The sequence below is a fragment of the Heptranchias perlo genome, chromosome 33, assembly GCF_035084215.1.
Source record: "Heptranchias perlo isolate sHepPer1 chromosome 33, sHepPer1.hap1, whole genome shotgun sequence".
NCBI lineage: Eukaryota > Metazoa > Chordata > Chondrichthyes > Hexanchiformes > Hexanchidae > Heptranchias > Heptranchias perlo.
Genome location: NC_090357.1, coordinates 8,072,666 through 8,094,296, shown reverse-complemented (window position 1 = coordinate 8,094,296; position 21,631 = coordinate 8,072,666). Strand labels below are relative to the sequence as shown.

Here is a 21,631-nt window from a genome sequence, read left to right as displayed (position 1 = left end):
CCTCCTCCTTTAAGACGCTCCTTAAAACCTATCTCTTTGACCAAGCTTTTGGTCACCTGTGCGAATATCTCCTTCTTTGACTCGGTGTCAATTTTTGTCTGATTATGCTCCTGGGAAGTGCCTTGGGACGTTTTACTACATTAAAGACGCTATATGAATGCAAGTTGTTATTGTTATTGATGATGTTAGAACAGAGTTTCCAGAGTGGGTCTGTCCCAGCTACATATCTTACTAAAAACCCCTCAATAAAGTGCCATTCCTTAAAAAATCTGAAACTGCTAAGCCTTACAGAAGAAAGCCCACTTTGGATTCTTGGTTGATGCGGAGTTGGTGATCTCAATCAGGGCGGCAGTTTATTGCGCTGAATTTGGCCCCAGCATTCTGGGCTCCTGTCTGCTAGCCAGTGACTCCTAGAAAATGTGTGTATGTGGATAGAGGGCTAGAACAGGCTGTGACACCTTGCAGAACCCACTAGCTTGCCAACAGACACCAACTAGGCTCCCGTATGGAGAAGGGGCACTTGAATAAGGTGGCTGCTGCTACTCGTACCGCATTAAAAGTCAGCAACTTGGGGAGAGGAGCAGAGAAAAAGGGAGAGAATTGGAAAGGAACACAATCTAAAACTGCAATATCGACTCAACGGTGAAGGAAGCTACATCCAAATCTCATATTTGGAGAATCGAAAACTGAATTTTAAAGCAAGAGCTTGGACAGGATTCTGCTCGGAGATAAAGCCTAATATGCATTCCAAAATCACTGACACTTGCTAAAGCAAAACTATGGAGCTATGGGGAAATAATTTTCATCGTAAAACTCCAATAATTTGCTTTCCTTTCAAGGGTTTATGAGTTTTATTATTTCTTCATCAATTTCCCAGGAGTCCTCACTTCTGAACCAAACCAGTCATTCAGGGATTGGGAATTTCTGAAGATACAATGTCTGAACTTTCCCTTTTGTTTGATGTAGTAAGTAAATTATTGTAAATTGTGTGTGAGGAAAAAGGGCACCAGCTGGATAGGAGCCGAGCCATATAGCACAGGAAGATCCCAAGCTTGATCTCTGCTCTGCGTTGTGTAAGCTGATCTCAGCGCAGGGGGCAGTGGTAGTCATTGACTGTAGGAATTCTGAAGCGGGACAGAGGAATAAATTGGGAGGGGGGAGGGGGTCCTGATAACTACCTATTGACCGCCCCACCTCTCCACTGGGAAAGCACATAGGTTGAGGGCAGAGCTTGTTAATTGTAGCCATGTGATTTATATCAATTAGTGTTAAATGTATTCAGGTGGTGTGTATCAATTAGGAATGCCCTTGTGTCCATTTATAAGAGAGCTGATCTAGGGTATGGTAGTGGTATTGTGAATAAAGGCTGGAAGTAACTGAAGACCAGGCTTGAGTAGTCTATCCTTTGTCACCTGGCTATTCAATTTGCAGCAGACCTGCCTTGGCTGTGCTACACCTCCTCAGTGACTGAATGGCCTGCGAACACTCGCCCTCTAGGCTCTTGTATGAAGAAGTGCCACTTGGTTGAGATACTGAGGACAGCTGGTGCCAGTGGAACAGTGTCCCACATTGATTCAGCAGTTTCAGGAGAAGGAGGTAAAATTGACACAAACAACCCACTGTAAAAGCATTAATTCTAGCTGTATTAAAGCAACAAGAGTTTATAGTAATATTTAATGTTGGAGGAAGATCATCTGACAAGAATTGGTCACAAGTGAAGATTGGTGCAAGCTTGTACAGATTTCCCAAGGAATGTGCTGTGCAAGCCTGTACAAAATCCACCACTTATACAAATGTTCGACTAGACTGACACCATCCTTACAACCTTGATCACATGGAATGCATATTCTCTCAGTATTTAGCTGTTTTACAGGTATTGCTGTTATCAAATATTGATTCAGGTATGGATTGTCCTAACAGAGCCCCATACCAGAACCTGTAGCTGCTCGGCTTCTCAAGATTCTGACACGAGGCCCACAGTACTAGGAAGAAGCAATAAGAATTTAAAAAAAAAAAGTTTGCCCCTTTCCTCCTGGTGTCAGCTGTAAGAAATAGGAGTCTTGAGCCTGCTCTGCCATTCAACAAGATCATGGTTGATCTTCTACCCCAATGCCATTTTCTTGCACTATCCCCATATCCCTTGATGCCTTTAATATCTAGATATTTATTGATCTTTTTGAATGTACTCAATGACTGAGCCTCCACAGCTTGCTGGGGGTAGAGAATTCTGAAGATTCACCACCCTCTGAGTGAAGAAATTTCTCCTCATCTCAGTCCTAAATGGCCTACCCCTTATTCTGAGACACTGACCCCTGGTTCTAGACTCCCCAGCTAGTGGAAACATTGTCCCTGCATCTATCCTGTTCCCTATAAGAATTTTGTATGTTTCAATGAGATCACCTCTCATTCATCTAAACTCTAGAGAGTACAGGCCTAGTCTACTCAATCTCTTGTCATATGACAATCCTGCCATCCCAGGAATCAGACTGGTGAGTCTTTGTTGCATTCCCTCCATGGCAAGTAAATCCTCTCTTAGGTAGTAGACCAAAATTGTACACAATACCAAGGCCCTATATAATTGCAGTAAGACATCTTTACTCCTGTACTCAAATCCTCTTGTAATAAAGGCCAACATACCATTTGCCTTCCTAATTGCTTGTTGTACATGTGAGCTTTCAGTGACTCATGTACAAGGACATCCAGGTCCCTTTAAACATCAACATTTCCCACTCTCTCCATTTAAAAAAAAAACTCTACATTTCTGTTTTTCCTACCAAAGTGGATAACTTCACATTTTTCCACATTATATTCCATCTGCCATATTCTTGCTCACTCACTTAGCCTGTCTATAATCCCCTTGAAGCCTCTTTGCATCCCCTCACAACTCACATTCCCATCTAGTTTTGTGTTATCATCTATGGCTTAGTGGGTAGCATACTCTTGTCTGAGTCAGAAGGTCATGGGTTCAAGTCCCACTCCAGATACTTGAGTGCTTAAGCCAGGCTGACACTCCAGAGCAGTACTGATGTGATACACTGTTGGCGATGCTATCTTTCAGATGAGACATTTAAATTGAGGTCCCATCTGCCCTCGGAGGTGGATATAAAAGATCCCATGGCACTATTTTGAAGAAGAGCAGGGGAGTTCTTCCCCAGTGTCCTGGCCAATATTTATTCCTCAACTATCATTACTGAAAACCGATTAAACAATTAGTCCTATTCGCCTGCCTTTTCCCCTTCACGTATTTATCCAATTGCCTTTTGAAAGTTATTATTGAACCTGCTTTGACTATCCTTTCAGGCAGTCCAGATCATAACTTGCTGTGTTTAAAAAAAAAAAAAAAATCTCCTTATCTCACCTGGTTCTTTTGCCAATTACCTTAAATCTGGGTCCTCTGGATACTGACCCTTCTGCCACTGGGATCAGTTTCTCCTTATTTGCTCTACTCTATCCCTTCATGATGTTGAACACCTCCATTGAATCTCCTCTCAACCTTCTCTGCTCTAAGGAGAACAACCCCAGCTTCTCCAGTCTCCATGTAATTGAAATCCTGTATTCCTGGTACCATTCTAGTAAATCTCCACTGCACCCTCTCTAAAGCTTTGACATCCTTCAGAAAGTGTGGTGCCCAGAATTGGACGCAATACTCCAGCTGAAGCCTAACCAGTGATTTATAAAGGTTTAGCATAACTTCTTTGATTTTGTATTCTATGCCTCTGTTCATGAAGCCCAGGATCTCGTTTGCCTTTTTTAACAGCCTTCTCAACTTGTCCTGCCACCTTCAAAGATTTGTGTTCATACACCCCCAGGTCTCTCCATTGCTTCATCAAAGAACTCAATCGAGTTAGTCAAAGACGATTTGCCTTTAACAAATCCCTGCTGGCTGTCATTTATTAACCTGTATTTTTCCAAGTGACAATTAATTTTGTCAGTTGGGGTGATAAGGCGAATGTAAATGTGTCTCAGCTGCCCATATAGACTGCTATAATAACCTTTGATGTGGAGATGCCGGTGATGGACTGGGGTTGACAATTGTAAACAATTTTACAACACCAAGTTATAGTCCAGCAATTTTATTTTAAATTCACAAGCTTTCGGAGGCTTCCTCCTTCCTCAGGTGAACGTTGTTGGAAATGAAATCCTCGAAATGAAATCGCATTTATAATTCACAGAACAATGCTTGGTGATTACAGACAGTTTTTTCAACTGCCCGTTGCCAAGGCAATCAGTGTGCAGACAGACAGGTGTTACCTACAAGATCTCCGAATATACAAATCACCAAAAAAAAACCAAAAAAACAAAAAAAACAGAGATAGAGAGGTAGAAACATAGAAAAGACAGCAACTGACCCGTTATATTAAAAACAGATAACATTTGTTCGCTGGTGGGGTAACGTGTAGCGTGACATGAACCCAAGATCCCGGTTGAGGCCGTCCTCATGGGTGCGGAACTTGGCTATCAATTTCTGCTCGACGATTTTGCATTGTCGTGTGTCTCGAAGGCCGCCTTGGAGTACGCTTACCCGAAGGTCGGTGGATGAATGTCCTTGACTGCTGAAGTGTTCCCCGACTGGGAGGGAACCCTCCTGTTTGGTGATTGTTGCGCGGTGTCCGTTCATCCGTTGTCGCAGCGTCTGCATGGTCTCGCCAATGTACCATGCTCTGGGGCATCCTTTCCTGCAACGTATGAGGTAGACAACGTTGGCCGAGTCACAGGAGTATGAACCATGCACCTGGTGGGTGGTGTCCTCTCGTGTGATGGTGGTATCTGTGTCGATGATCTGGCATGTCTCGCAGAGGTTACCGTGGCAGGGTTGTGTGGTGGCGTGGACGCTGTTCTCTTGAAAGCTAGGTAATTTGCTGCGAACGATGGTTTGTTTGAGGTTGGGTGGCTGTTTAAAGGCGAGTAGTGGAGGTGTGGGGATGGCCATAGCGAGGTGTTCGTCGTCATTGATGACATGTTGAAGGCTGCGGAGAACATGGCGTAGTTTCTCCGCTCCGGGGAAGTACTGGACGACAAAGGGTACTCTGTTGGTTGCGTCCCGTGTTAGTCTCCTGAGGAGGTCTATGCGATTTTTCGCTGTGGCCCGTCGGAACTGTTGATCGATGAGTCGAGCGTCATATCCCGTTCTTACTAGGGCATCTTTCAGCGTCTGTAGGTGTCCATCGCGTTCCTCCTCGTCTGAGCAGAACCTGTGTATTCGCAGGGCCTGTCCATAGGGGATGGCCTCTATGGACAGTTCCGACGGGCCACAGCGAAAAATCGCATAGACCTCCTCAGGAGACTAACACGGGACGCAACCAACAGAGTACCCTTTGTCGTCCAGTACTTCCCCGGAGCGGAGAAACTACGCCATGTTCTCCGCAGCCTTCAACATGTCATCAATGATGACGAACACCTCGCTATGGCCATCCCCACACCTCCACTACTCGCCTTTAAACAGCCACCCAACCTCAAACAGACCATCGTTCGCAACAAATTACCTAGCTTTCAAGAGAACAGTGTCCACGCCACCACACAACCCTGCCACGGTAACCTCTGCAAGACATGCCAGATCATCGACACAGATACCACCATCACACGAGAGGACACCACCCACCAGGTGCATGGTTCATACTCCTGTGACTCGGCCAACGTTGTCTACCTTATACGTTGCAGGAAAGGATGCCCCAGAGCATGGTACATTGGCGAGACCATGCAGACGCTGCGACAACGGATGAACGGACACCGCGCAACAATCGCCAAACAGGAGGGTTCCCTCCCAGTCGGGGAACACTTCAGCAGTCAAGGACATTCAGCCACCGACCTTCGGGTAAGCGTACTCCAAGGCGGCCTTCGAGACACAGGACAACGCAAAATCGTCGAGCAGAAATTGATAGCCAAGTTCCGCACCCATTAGGACGGCCTCAACCAGGATCTTGGGTTCATGTCACGCTACACGTTACCCCACCAGCGAACAAATGTTATCTGTTTTTAATATAACGGGTCAGTTGCTGTCTTTTCTATGTTTCTACCTCTATCTCTGTTTTTTTTGTTTTTTTGGTTTTTTTTTGGTGATTTGTATATTCGGAGATCTTGTAGGTAACACCTGTCTGTCTGCACACTGATTGCCTTGGCAACGGGCAGTTGAAAAAACTGTCTGTAATCACCAAGCATTGTTCTGTGAATTATAAATGCGATTTCATTTCGAGGATTTCATTTCCAACAACGTTCACCTGAGGAAGGAGGAAGCCTCCGAAAGCTTGTGAATTTAAAATAAAATTGCTGGACTATAACTTGGTGTTGTAAAATTGTTTACAATAATAACCTTTGGTACAGATACACTACCAGACTTTCAATTTTAGGGTTTTTAAACTACAGAAATAATGTAAGAAAATGGAATATAAGTAAAATGATATCCCTTACCATTTCTCAATCTTCATCTCTAACACCATTTTAGCACCTGCTGCAATGCTGGAGTAGCCTGGGATATAGAGCTCCAGGAGCCTCTTTATTGTCTGCAAATCGGGGTCCCACGATGTACTAAGGCCCCCAATGCAATATCAAAGTTAAGATGCATGGCGCCCGTGATGTGCTAGTCCCGTCCACTTATACCGTGGGGTAAGCAGCCAAACCAACGTCCCTTAAAGGAATTGCTGGAGGCCGAAAAACAGGTGAGCGGTGGATTTTTGAGGGGGCAGGAGGAGCATGAATGCTCTTCCTGTGCCCTCGCAAAAGTCCTCCTGACCGTCCGCAGCCCCCTAATCCCCGATTTGCCTGTATCTATCCCTCTAAGGGTCCTCTGCCAGCTTGGCTCCATGGACAGGCCTCTGGATTTCCCGCCCCCCTCTCCATCGATTGGCAAGCTTCCTATCAGCACTCGTTTGGCACTGGCCGTATTTCTGATTTTATTGTTACGAGTCCTGACGATGATAAACTGTTTGGGCCTCGGGGTTTCATAGAGTGGACGGAGTGGCTACCCCTGCTCTCCACTCCAGGCCAAAATCCATCCCATAGTTTGTATGCCACCCCCCAGACCAGATTAGGTTCTTACCTTAACCAACTGGGCTATTCAGGGCAGCTAGCAATCAGCACAATGATTCATTTTATACAGAAATAAAAACCTTTTCAGGTTTCTCTATTTTCTCATTGTTCTAAAGTGTGATTCTGATTTTTACCCTGGAATCTTTCAGTTGCTGAGATTGAGAAACAAATTTAAAACCGATCCCTTCCACCGTTAAAATAATTGCATGAAGCTCCAATACCTTGACAGCAGCGCTAGTTTAAAAAAATAATATTTATGCCTTGGCAACCAGTTCACGAAGGTGTGTTGCTATTGGAAACCCAGGTGGCCTCGTAGTATTTACAGTGGCAGATCATTTCAGTCAGTCACTATGCAAATACCCTGGTAATCTGATTGCCATGAAGAACAGAAGGTATTTTGATACCATTCTGCGTTACTGGCTAGACAAGCCCATAAAGATTTATGACTCAGTTAGACAGATGGAGCAGCAGGGCTGACTGCGTCACATAGCTTTGCAGCTTGTTGCAATGTGTTTGGAACACACTCAGCGGGTAAATTCTCTGAGCTTTCAGTGTTTTATTTTTCAATCTCCTGACAGACTAACATTGACTCTATCCAAATTCCGACTGGGTCTAATGGATCCAGGAAATCTGGTTGGGCATATTTCCCATTCCCTCATGTTCGAGCAACAGTATTCCTCAGGCTTCAGCAGAACTTTGAGATGGCTGAATGTATCACTGTCACAATTCTCGAATTTTTGCAGTCGATATATTTGAAGTTCAGCATCACTGTCAGTCTCACAAGCAAATCTTGCATTCTCTGTGATCTGGAGTATACCTTTTACTGCCCAATATCTTTTTTTAACTGTCCAATATCTAGTTTAGTGATTATTATGGCGCAGGGATTACTGGCTACTGAAATATCATGTGCCACCACATTCCAAAATTCTATAGACTCTGGAACAGTTCCTACAGATTGGACGGTGGCAAATGTAACCCCACTATTTAAAAAAGGAGGGAGAGAAAAAACAGGGAATTACAGACCAGTTAGCCTAACATCAATAGTGGGGAAAATGCTAGAGTCTATTATAAAGGATGTGATAACAGAACGCTTGGATGGCATTAATGGGATTGGACAAAGTCAGCATGGGTTTATGAAAGGGAAATCATGCTTAACAAATCTACTGGAGGTTTTTGAGGAGGTAACTAGTAGAATAGATAGGGGAGAACCAGTGGATGTGGTGTATTTGGATTTTCAGAAGGCTTTTGATAAGGTCCCACACATGAGGTTAGTGTGCAAAATTAAAGCACATGGGATTGAGGGGAATATACTGGCACGGATTGAGAATTGGTTGACAGACAGGAAACAGAGTAGGAATAAACGGGTCTTTTTCCGGGTGGCAGGCAGTGACTAGTGGGGTACTACAGGGATCAGTTCTTGGGCCCCAGCTATTCACATATATACCAATGATTTGGATGAGGGAACAGAATGTAACATTTCCAAGTTTGCAGACGACACAAAGCTGGGGTGGAATGTGAGCTGTGAGGAGGATGCAAAAAGGCTCCAATGTGATTTGGACAAGTTGGGTGAGTGGGCAAGAACATGGCAGGAGCAGTATAATGTGGATAGATGTGAGGTTATCCACTTTGGTTGTAAAAACAAAGACAGATTATTATCTGAATGGTGATAGATTGGGAAAAGGGGAGGTGCAACGAGACCTGGGTGTCTTTGTACACCAGTCGCTGAAAGTGAGCATTCAAGTGCAGCAAGCAGTTAGGAAGGCGAAATGGTATGTTGGCATTCATTGCAAGAGGATTTGAGTACAGGAACAGTGATGTCTTACTGCAGTTGTGATGTGGTGATACCGGTGATGGACTGGGGTGGACAAATGTACGGAGTCTTACAACACCAGGTTATAGTCCAACAGCTTTATTTGAAATCACAAGCTTTTGGAGCTTTCCTCCTTCGTCAGGTGAGTGCAGGGTTCCATAAAGGCACAGCATATATAAGTCAGAGAACAATGCCTGGTGATTACAGATAATCTTTCCAACTGCCCATTATCACGTCTTGGCAGAGAGATGATCAAAGGAGTGGATGGTGTTCAGACAGGGAAACATTACATCCGAGACTACTGAATACACAAGTGGTCAGATTCTGCTCGACGATTTTGCGTTGTCGTGTGTCTCGAAGGCCGCCTTGGAGAACGCTTATCCGAAGATCGGAGGCTGAATGTCCTTGACTGCTGAAGTGTTCCCCGACTGGGAGGGAACCCTCCTGTCTGGCGATTGTTGTGTGGTTTCACGCTACATGTAACCCCACCAGCGAAAAAAAAGTTCTGTCATCTGACCACTTGTGTATTTAGTAGTCTCGGATGTAATGTTTCCCTGTCTGAACACCATCCACTCCTTTGATTATCTCTCTGCCAAGACGTGATAACGGGCAGTTGGAAAGATTATCTGTAATCACCAGGCATTGTTCTGACTTATATATGCTGTGCCTTTATGGAACCCTGCACTCACCTGACGAAGGAGGAAAGCTCCGAAAGCTTGTGGTTTCAAATAAAGCTGTTGGACTATAACCTGGTGTTGTAAGACGCCTTACATTACTGCAGTTGTACAGGGCCTTGAGACCACATCTGGAGTATTGTGTGCAGTTTTGGTCTCCTTTATCTGAGGAAGGATGTCCTTGCCATGGAGGGAGTGCAATGAAGGTCTACCAGACTGATTCCTGGGATGGCAGGACTGACGTATGAGGAGAGATTGGGTCGACTAGGCCTATATTCACTGGAGTTTAGAAGAATGAGAGGTGATCTCATCGAAACATATAAAATTCTAACAGGACTAGATGCAGGGAGGAAGTTCCCGATGGCTGGGGAGTCCAGAACCAGGGGTCACAGTCTCAGGATACGGGGTATGCCATTTAGAACCGAGATGAGGAGAAATTTCTTCACTCAGAGGGTGGTGAATCTGTGGAATTTTCTACCACAGAAGGCAGAGGAGGCCAAGTCATTAGATGTATTCAAGAAGGAGATAGATATATTTCTTAATGCTAAAGGGATCAAGGGATATGGGGGGAAAAAAGCAGGAACAGGGTACTGAGTTAGACGATCAGCCATGATCATTTTGAATGGCGGAGTAGGGCCGCATGGCCTACTTTTGCCCCTATTTTCTATGTTTCTATACATACTCCTGTCATTCTGGAGCGCAAACTGAAGATACTCTGTCGAGGTGAGGCAACACTTCATCAACAAACTGGTTTATTTTACATAAAATACACAAACAAAATACAGTTTTCACAGTGAGATGAGTTCATTCCTTATGCTCCTTGTTTTATGCAAAATAGTGGGACAGAGAGTGGGACAAATAGTGAGAGTGGGAAATGTAAATGGGGGAAGAGCAATGCCTTGAGGCTGGTATCGTGTCACTTTTCCAAAACTGCACAGCAACAGAAAAGCACCAAAATAAAGGTGGCACATTTTTTTAAAAAAAGGGAAATGAATGTGCAGATATACCTGCAACTTTAATGAATTATTTTTCTGGATGCTATATAGTAGCTTGACTTCATTGAGTCTTCTAAAAATGTTTCTGCTTCCAAATCTTGTTCATTGACTGTCCCACAGTACAACACTCTACACATGCCAGAAAAGCAGAAGTTTGATTTCTGAGAAAATGTCAGATCTACCCTTTAGAGTGGACAAGTGGCCTGGCCTGCTGTGAGGCACCTTGTTTACTGCCAGTGTGTATTGGAGAACTGTGGGTGTGCTCCCCGCTATTTCCGATATGTGCTGAGAGGCTGGGCACCTTGCAGTGGGCAAGAATCCGAAAAATTAAAACTGAAATGTTAACCTATCCTTCTCATTCACAAATATGAACAACCCAGAAAACTAGTGAAAGATATATAAACAACAATGAGATTAATAAAATGAACACATCAAGAGTAAAGCTAGTCAACAAATTCTGGAAGAAGAGGATCAAAGTAACTTTTAAAAAAAAATTGGCACTCTATACCACAATGGATAATTGGGATTAATTTTTTTTTTAAAGAGACTAGCTCTGTGGTAACTAGTTTATGTAATCTCAGCACCATCAAGTCAATAATCCCTTTAGTTGATTTAATTTATCTGCACAATTCCTGATGTCTCATTCTCAACTTTTCAATTTAAGTCAAATGAATCACACGGAAGCATCATTATACTCCAAGCCTTTCCCACTTTCCAAACTACTTTTGGAAATATCTCCCTGTTGACTCAATCCCTACAATCCTTTCTCCACAGTAATTATTCTTTCTCTTTTATCCTCTGGATCACAGGTTTGTCTCTACGTCCTCTCCCCAGTTTAGTCTTACAGTACATTGAGTGGGCAGATCCTCTCTCACTACTGATCTATATTCTTATCCCAGCCCCTTATTCTCCAGTCACCAACAATTCTTTCTCTACACGAGCTATCTACACTGTCAGCTGTGGCTCAGTTGGTAGCACTCTTGCCTCTGAGTTAGGAGGTTGTGGGTTCATTTCCTCCTCCAGAGACTTGGGCATAAAATCTAAAATCTAGGCTGACACTCCAGTACAGTACTGCAGGAGTGTTGTAGGTGCTGTCTTTTGGATGAGGTGTTAAACCGAGGCCCCGTCTGCCCCCTCGTGGATGTAAAAGATCCCATGGCGCTATTCGAAGAAGAACAGGGGAGTTATCCATGGTATCCTGACTAATATTTATCCCTCAACCAACATCATTAAAAGAGATTATCTGGTCATTGCTGTTTGTGGGATCTTGCTGTGCGCAAATTGGCTGCTGTGTTTCCTACATTACAACAGTGACTGCACTTCAAAAGTGGCTAAAGAGATTTTTATACCAGATCTTGATAATGAAGGACAAAATTACACAATGTAGGATCTTGCATTGTTTTAATTGCAGTTACTTTGTACCCGCACCCAGTCCTAACCCCCACCTCTTCCACAAGTACACCTCCTCCCACCCCCTCCACCCCGCCTCTCAGAGCTAGACCTGTAGCCCTGTCTTGCCTAGATCCTCAAGATATCCTGAGGTTGTGAAAAGCACTATATAAATGCAATTCTTTCTTTATTACATTGCTTCTCTGTCCCACTACTGTCTCAGTCTCTTTCAAACTTGTTCACTCTGTCTTGTGTCTCTGTTACACTCCCTTTTTCCCTCTCCTCTGATAGCTTGCATACATTGAAACTGAGACTTGGCAAGTGATGGGACAACTCCACAGACTGCACGGACCCACCAATTTGAATGGGGCAACTGTGCTCGTATTTAGAGGTACAAAGACGAATAAAGTGGGTCCAAATGCTGGATGTCTACGTTAAAGAATCACACAGTTGGCTTGTATACATTACAAGGATCCATCTTTAAAAAAGATCTTTCGAGATATATAAGGCTTTGAACATTAATTACTATCGCATCTTGCATCGAGTGGTTGTGATCTGGAATGCACAGCCTGAGGGGTGGAGGAGGCAGATTCAATCGTGGCTTTCGAAAGGGAATTGGATAAGTACTTGAAGGGAAAAAATTTGCAGGGCTATGGGGGTAGGGCGGGGGAGTGGGACTAGCTGGATTGCTCTTGCAGAGAGCTGGCACAGACTTGACGGGCCGAATGGCCTCCTTCCATGCTGTAACCGTTCTATGATTCTATCTCCTGCAGCTTTGGTTGTGGACCTGAGGTCAAGGTTAGACTGTGAGCTTATCGGAGCTGTGTTTGGGGGAGGTGGATTTTGATGGAGCTCCAGGCTGGGGTTGAGGCTCTAGGCAAGACTGGGCTACAGGTCTAGCTCTGAGGTGGGGGGGGTGGAGGGGGTGTACTTGTGGAAGAGGTAGGGTTAGGACTGGGTGTGAGTACAAAGTAACAAACTGCAATTAAAACAATGCAAGATCCTACATTGTGTATTTTTGTCCATCATAATTAAGATCTGGTATAAAAATCTCTTTAACTGTTTGGGGGTATTGAAACTTTCTACACAGACACAGACATGGACATAGAAAATAGGAGCAGGAATAGGCCATTCGGCCCTTCGAGCCTGCTCTGCCATTCAATATGATCATGGCTGATCCTCTATCTCAATGCCATATTCCCACTCTCTTCCCGTACCCCTTGATGCCTTCTGTGTCTAGAAATCTATCTATCTCCTTCTTAAATATATTCAGTGACTTGGCCTCCACAGCCTTCTGTGGTAAAGAATTCCACAGGTTCACCATCCTCTGAGTGAAGAAATTTCTCCTCATCTCAGTCCTAAATGTCCTACCCCGTATCCTGAGACTGTGACTCCTAGTTCTAGACTCCCCCAGCCAGGGGAAACATCCTCCCCGCATACAGTCTGTCTAGCCCTGTCAGAATTTTATATATTTCAATGAGATCTCCTCTCATTCTTCTAAACTCTAGTGAATACAGGCCTAGTCGACCCAATCCCTCCTCATACGACAGTCCTGCCATCCCAGGAATCAGTCTGGAGAACCTTCGCTGCACTCCCTCTATGGCAAGTATATCCTTTCTTAGGTAAAGAGATCAAAACTGCACACAATACTCCAGATGTGGTCTCACCAAAGCCCTGTATAACTACAGTAAGACATCCTTGCTCCTGTACTCAAATCCTCTTGCAATGAAGGCCAACATACCATTTGCCTTCCTAACTGCTTGCTGCCCCTGCATGTTTGCTTTCAGTGACTGGTGTACAAGGACACCGAGGTCCCTTTGAACATCAACATTTCCCAATCTATCACCATTTAAATAATACTCTGCCTTTCTGTTTTTCCTTCCGAAGTAGATAACTTCACGTTTGTCCACGTTATATTGCATCTGCCATGTATTTGCTCATTCACTCAACTTGTATAAATCGTCTTGAAGCCTCTTTGCATCCTCCTCACAATCCCACCTAGTTTTGTGTCGTCAGCAAACTTAGAAATATTACGTTCGGTTCCCTCATCCAAATAATTGATATATATTGTGAATAGCTGGGGCCCAAGCACTGATCCATACGGTACCCTACTAGTCACTGCCTGACATCCTGAAAAAGATCCATTTATTCCTACTCTCTGTTTCCTGTCTGTTAACCAATTTTCAATCCATGCCAGTATATTACCCCCCAATCCCATGTGCTTTAATTTTGCACACTAACCTCTTATGTGGGACTTTATCAAAGGCCTTTTGAAAATCCAAATATATCACATCCACTGGTTCTCCCTTATCTATTCTACCAGTGACATCCTCAAAAAACACCAGTAGGTAACCATCCTCACAGAATAGAGGTTTTATGGACTTTATCCTTAAGAGGAGTAGATCCTCTCCTCTTATATCTGGGCTCTAAAAGGCTGAATATAAATTGACTACCATTGGTGGTGTTGTCATAGCAATTTAATCGGCCCATTGTAGAAATAAAAATATCAGTACCATGCCCATTGATCAGAATAAGGCATTTGGCCATTAGGAGAGACTCAAAGCCAGAATTCTGAGCCACAAGCAAAAAGCTAAGAGTCCTTTTAGGACTTACATGCTGGGTCCCTCGCATAACGCTCACTATACAGGTCGCTGGTCAGACCGCATCTGGAGTACTGTGCCCAGTTTTGGTCCCCCCCACATGGTGGGTGATAAAGTGGCCTTGGAAAAAGTCCAGAGGAGAGCTACAAGAATGATTCCTACCTTGAAGAACCTCAGCTACTCGGATAGGCTCAAGGACCTTGGTCTATTTACTTTACAGCAGCGTAGACTTAGAGGTGACCTGATAGAGGTCCATAAAATAATTAAACGGCCGGATAGCGTGCCTGTTGATTATTCCAGTTTAACAGATTGGGGAGGACCAGGAGACATGTGTAAACTATGTAAGAGTAGGAATAGACTGGATGTTGGGCGGTTGTTCTTTTCCCAGAGAGTGTTGAGCCTCTGGAATATATTGCCGGTTGGTGTGGTGGGTGCTGACTCTCTGCCTCCAAGAGGTGCAGAGTTGGATCATATAGAAGATAAGGGTCTTTATAGATAACACTCGGCCAATGTGCTGTCTTGGACTGGTTTCGATCGCCCGAGGAGGTTGGAGAGGAATTTTCAGAGTGTTATTTCCCTTATTGGCCCTGGGTTTTCTGTGTATTTGCCTCTCCTAGGAGATCACATGGCTACAGGGGTGGATGGGAGGTGTGGGGAGAAGGGTTTGGGGGGGGGGGGGGTGGGTGGTGGGATGGGTGAGAAGTGTTTAGCCATGATGGTCTGGCTATCATGGTGTGGGGCAGGCTTGATGGATCAGCTGGTCTTTTCCTGCCCATTAATTTTGTATATTTATATATTCACAAGCACAGGAATCAGCTGTTCATACAATTGTGCACACACAGAAGAATTTGGGACAAGATCACCCCAGATTTCACCCCAGTGAAGTTTAGATCCCACACTGATTTTTCTGAGCAAGCGCTGACAGGCGGAGAGTACCTGGGAATTGCTCAAGGTTGATGTGCATGTTTTCAGATGCTGAAGGACCTGCCATGCACTTAAAGGATTTTCTGTTTTTAGTTCAGATCTCCAGCATTTGAAATTTTTCTTTTTAACACTACATATGCCAGTGTGTAATTCTACTCCAGCTATGTGCGGGAAGCAGATACTGATTGAAATCACTCTCCAAAGCATTTAATCAGAATCAGTTTGATCTCCTACTTCAATACACTATTTAAGAGCAATAAATAATAGTAGTGGAATAGTATTAGCAATTAAGCTATTCAGTATTTGTATGGAGTATTAGCCTTCATTATGGACACAGAAGGAGTAAATAGGTGTGCTTACCTGAATGATACTCAAGTGGCCGTAGGTAGCAGCCAGGTGTAGAAAAGTTTGTCCTTTGTCGTCAACGGCATTCAGATCAGCACCAAAAATAATCAGATCTCGTACGATCAGAGGCTGATTGGCAACCACAGCAACCAATAGGGGTGTCTATAAATATCATAAAACGTATCATTAGCAATGCAAACAATACAGGCATAATAGGAACACATAGGAACAGGACTGGGCCATTCAGCTCCTCGAGCCTGTTCGGCCTTTCAATTAGTTCATGGCTGATTAACTCCATCTACTTGCCTTGGTTCTGTAACCCTTAAAACCCTTACCCAACAAAAATCTATCAATCTCAGTTTTTTGGGGGAGAGAGTTCCAGATTTCCACTAGCCTTTGTGTGAAGAAGTGCTTCCTGACATCACCTCTGAACGGCCTAGCTCTAATATTAAGGTTATGCCCCCTTGTTCTGCATTTCCCCACCAGAGGAAATAGTTTCTCTCTCTCTACTCTATCAAATCCTTTAATAAACTTAAACACCTCAATTAGATCACCCCTTAATCTTCTATACTCGAGGGAATACAAGCCTAGTCTATGCAACCTGTCCTCATAATTTAACTCTTTTGACCTGGTATAGTTCCGGTGAATCTCCGATGCACTCTCCCCAAGGTCAATTTATCCTTCCTTGGGTGTGGTGCCCAGAACTGAACGCAGTACTCCAGACTAACATTCCATTAGCCTTTTAAATTATTTTTTGTAAGTGTTCACTGGTTTTTAGTGATTTCTGTACATGGACCCCTAAATTTCACTGCTCCTCCACAGTTCCGAGCTTCTCTCCACGTAGAAAATACTCTGATCAGGTCCAAAGTGGATGACTTCACACTTCCCCACATTGAATTCCACCTGCCATTGTTTTGTCCACTCATTTAATCTACCAATGTCCCTTTGCAACTTTCTGCTCCCATCTACACTACTTACAGTGACACCTAACTTAGTGTCATCAGCAAACTTGGATATATGGCGCTCTATTCCATCATCTAAATCATTGATAAATGTAGTGAAAATCTGAGGCCCTAGTACAGATTCTGATGGAACACTACTAGTCACATCCTAACAATTGGAGTACATACCCATTACCCCTACACTGTATCTCCTGCCTCCTAACCAATTCTCTGCCCATGTCAAAAGGTTGCTTCCAATTCCACGCACTTTCATTTTTGCTAAGTCTTTTGTGTGAAACCTCATCGAATGCCTTCCGGAAGTCCATATAAATAACACCCATAGACACTCCCTTATCTACCACGTTAGTGACCTCATAAAATTCAACTAGGTTAGTTAGACATGACCTACCCTTTACAAAGCCACACTGACTCTCTCTGATCAGTTTATATTTGTCCAAATACTCACTCACTCTGCCCCTAATGACAGATTCTAGTAACTACCCCACCACAGATGTTACACTAATAGGTTCCTGGTTTATCTCTCCCAACCTTCTCAAAAAATGAAGGAACATTGTCAATTTTCCAATCCAATCTGAACTGATTCGGCTCCATGAACATAAGAAAATGACGGACAGGGAAAGACCAGCTGAACTATCGAGAATGTCCCATGTTGTCATGGTGCAATTGTGCACCATGATCTTCAGTGTTCCCCACCCACCGGCAGCCACATAATCTTCTGGAAAAAACAAAAAAACCCCTGAAAATCTCGAGGCCAATTGAGGGGAAAGGAATTCTGGGAAATTCCTGCCCGACCCTCAAAGGCGATCAAAACGAGTTTCAGGAAACCACTCCAACCATGAGACTCATCACCCAAATGCCACCTACCTTTTTTTACGCTGTGATATCAATCTCAGCCAGGAACTGGTCCAGCTCACTTTTGAACTTTTTGCAGCGAATCCGCACTCACTTCATCAGCCTGCAACTTGTTCCAAAGGTCAATGACCCTCGGCAAAAAGATAAACTTCCTAACCTTCTATGCTTATGTAACTTTTATGCATGTCCCCTGGTTCTCCCTAACCTATCTAACTCAAGTAGTCTATCCACATGGACACAGTCTAGTTCTTTCATTATTTTAAAGATCGCTATCAAATTTCCTCGAAGTCCATGCTTTTCTAGAGTAAAAAGCCCCAGCTCTCTATAAGCATACAGTGGTGACAAAAGGGCCTTTAAACTAGTCTTCTGGTGGCCCTCGTCTGAACCTTTTCCAGGTCTTAATATCACCCAACATGTGAGGAGAAAAAACCTGGACACGATATTCTAGACGAGGCCAACAATAGTCTTGTACAAGGAGAGTATAGTGCTTTTGTTTTATATTGGATTGTCCTACTAATACATTCTAATACTCTTTGCTTTTCCTATAGCCTTGCAGCACTGGTCATGGAACTTTGGAGAATCAAGCTCTCCACATGAATAGTGCAGCTATATAGTTGGAAAATCAAAAACCATAAGACCAGTTTGTGCTGAATTATTTCATGAGTACGTGTGTTAAGGTTTTTATACCTTTCCTCTGTGCTCTTTAGTATCGAGTCTTCTGAGTTCGCGCATTCGTTCAGCCGCTGCGTAGGCATGCTCCCGCATACCTTTTGCTGCATAGATGTGAAGAATTCTGAAACAAAGCAAATCATGCAGTTGCTGGTTACAGTGATCACTAACTCTGTTTCTCCTATTACAGTTTGACAGTTCAGCAACCAGTCTTTAAAAAGAGCTTCAAGTGGTGCCATGTGTTGAAGCATCATTGTCAGAGAGTAGGGCGATATAGGTGAGCTATTCCAAATCATTGCATTGTTGATCTCCACTACTGTTGAGAGGAAATGAGTGAAGGGTGAGTGTATCACCATGGTGAAGATGGATTGCCAGAAGGATCTTTGTCTCAGGGGCTGCTCTTATGCATCCCCTTGTGGTTTTCTCAGGGCAGCATTGGTAAAAGCCTGAGAGAAGGCCATCACACGTCCCATTGACTGCAGAACAAGTGTGGATTAGAGAAACAAGGGGAAGAAATGAGAGAGGTTCATTGAAACACCATCACTAAGAAACAGTTGCAAAAAATGATGGTTTTGATAGATGACATTCCCACTTATTTATTTTAAATGTTCTCTCTGCCCCCTTTCTATTGGTCTGCATCTGCCATAGTCAAGGGGTAGGGTTACCTACTCTGGTTGGATCTATTCCTGGAGGTTTCATTACATGGCCTCCTGCCTCCAACCACCCCACCCAGTTCTCCATATTTGTCTATCTCTAATATTTTTATAACTAACAAATAGAAGTGTTCAAAGAAAATGGGAAAAAACATACAATTTTATTTATGCCCCTGCGGTTTTTCTCCCAGGAGTTGCTCGCAGCAGTGTCCTGGAGATTAATCTTCAATTCCTGGAGACTCCAGGGCAATCCTGGAGGTTTGGTAACTCTATCAGGGGAGGATGGGTGATCTGCTCCCAGGTCTCTGAGAATTCAGCTCCGAGGTTCATGTGAACAGTTCTGGGTGACCCTCCCTCTGATTTCCCCAAACTTCCGGTGTAGAAGTAGTTGGTTTCTGCTGTGTCTTTACTCCCACCATCACCGCACTATTGTAATTTCAATGTGTGGGGATTGCAGGTATGAAGCTGTGCTCCACCAACACATTGTAGACAAATTTCTTTTTTTTCCCTGCCCATTTCTATTGATTTCTGTTCAATTGTGAATGTCAATAACATCAACTGGTGTGGGATTTCCAATCCCAGTATGTGGGCTCTGAGTCAACATCAGCAGAAATACAATCATTAACTCTGGAATTGTTGGTCGTTTTGCTGTTAATTTACTCTCAGCACTCTGCCATCAGCTTGAGTTATTTTTGGTAAATTTGTAGAGACCAATAGACCAAATGAGGACATTAATTTGAACACAAAAGTCCATGGAGTAGATTTTCACCTTCACTGCCTGGGCAGTGATCTGGCGGAATGGTTCGCCCTCCCTTTATAGAACCCGTCCGATTTTCATTCCATTGCTTAGAAAATGGCAAATTAATAGAAAAAATTACTAATTTAGATTGAACACTTTTATTTCTTTGCATCGATAGACAGTGAGTTCAGAACTGAGGAGAGAAAACTAGTTTACATAAAGACAGCTTTCTAGAAGGAAATAAGGCTAGAACCTGTGATCGACACTGTCCTCATGTGTATCTTAATGTGCTTGTAGCAAATTCCTCCCTTCCTTTTTTTAATGCGGGCATTAATATAGTGTAAAGAGGATTTTAATGCAAATTCATTAGGCATTTGTATGAGAACCATGCCGATTGCAATCTTGACACTTACAAGTAAATCATCAGAAAATCTAACACAATGTATACCAGGACGACAATCTTCCAGTCGTGCGCTGAAGATGTTTCTAAGTAGACTTGCGATCATAATTCTTTTGTACAAACACTGTCAATACATCAGGGGCATAGAGCTTCTTGGCAGTTAGCACTTGCACTGACGGTTGCTGCCAGCACAGAAAAACGATAAAAAACATGAAACGGTCCCCTTCCCCCCCCCCCCCTCCCACCACCCATATATATGCAGATAAACGTTTATCAAACTGAAGCCATATATGTGTTTATATGTATGTATGTAAACAATAAATGCTATCAGGAGATGATTTCTGGGCTGTAAACCAGCTGCAGCTCATATGCTGGTTGTAATCTGCTTGAATTTCTCTCTCATATTTAGCAAATTATCCACACTTCCTGATGGCAATCACTCCCAGGTGACATTACTGTGCTGTTGTACATCCAACTTTGCGTCAATGCAAAGCAGCTTTGAATGTGCATCCATGCCAAAAGGTGCAACATACCCCGGGTGTCAGGTGGCCAACTTCCATTTGGTGTGAAGCCAATTTGGACTGTCTAAACTTAAATTTGAATGTTTCAATGCTCCCACTGGGTTCTCCCAATATTAACATTTAACAATAAAGTAAAAGGGGAAAAAAAAGTGCAAATGCTGGAAATTTGAAATAAGGGGACACATTCGAAATGTCACAATCTGTCTTTACTCTTGACTGACTTGCTCTGTTGTTCCAATGTTTTCTGTTTATACAAAAATGTAACTGTCCAGTGAGTATCTTTGCATGCATATAGTGTTCCTCTCTTGCTGGGGAGAGGGTGATGCAGCTAACAGCATAACTTGGGTCCTTTCAGCTGTGTACCTCAGTATACAAATACCCGTTTGAGATCAGTACTTGTGTACTGTAACCATACTCTTAGAGCCACACTTCTATGCGCTAATGAAAGATTAACATTCCAGCTGGACGCCATGGAACTACTAAACTATCCCGATTGGGCGGCTAGTCAATATCATAAAAATAAAGGTTAATGTAGTACTGGTTCTCTGTTACTAGAGGAGGAAACCAGGCAGACAGTTAAAATCGAGGCACCGACCCACCAGAAAACAGCGGGGTCCTGCTTTAAATATGCAGATCGAGCTCCGATGATGTCATCGAGGCCCGACTCCAATTTTTATCCGCGGCCTGAACGGCATTGCTCATTGTAAGTCATGTGATATGCTATTTAAAAATGACAGTAGCGTTATATCATGTAATATACAGTGTATTATTCTGTGTTTAAACTAACTGTCCCTTAAGGCCACAAAGTCTAATTTCTGTAAATAAAGACAGCATCAGATCAATCAGAGTTTAACTGCCATAGGTGAGGGGAGGTGTTTATAAATATCCAGCACTAAGTCAGAAAAATAAGTCTGACAATGGCTGCCTTTCTTTCTCTTTACAAATCTACACACAAAGTGTTGTAGAAGTTTGGAACTCTCTTCCGCAAACGGCAATTGATACTAGCTCAATTGCTAAATTTAAATCTGAGATAGATAGCTTTTTGGCAACCAAAGATATTAAGGGATATGGGCCA

At 43.4% G+C, this 21,631-nt stretch overlaps 1 protein-coding gene across 1 annotated transcript in view; it reads right to left on the bottom strand.

Moving 5' to 3' along the window:
• Positions 1 to 21,631, bottom strand: part of LOC137301263 (NF-kappa-B inhibitor delta-like) — a 107,311-nt gene that overhangs the window by 25,230 nt on the left and 60,450 nt on the right. Inside the window, exons 6-7 of the mRNA XM_067970722.1 lie at positions 18,262 to 18,367; positions 15,776 to 15,922 (exon numbers count right to left, since the gene is read on the bottom strand). Coding sequence (XP_067826823.1) covers positions 15,776 to 15,922; positions 18,262 to 18,367 — 253 coding nt within the window. The remainder of the gene's footprint in view (positions 1 to 15,775; positions 15,923 to 18,261; positions 18,368 to 21,631) is intronic.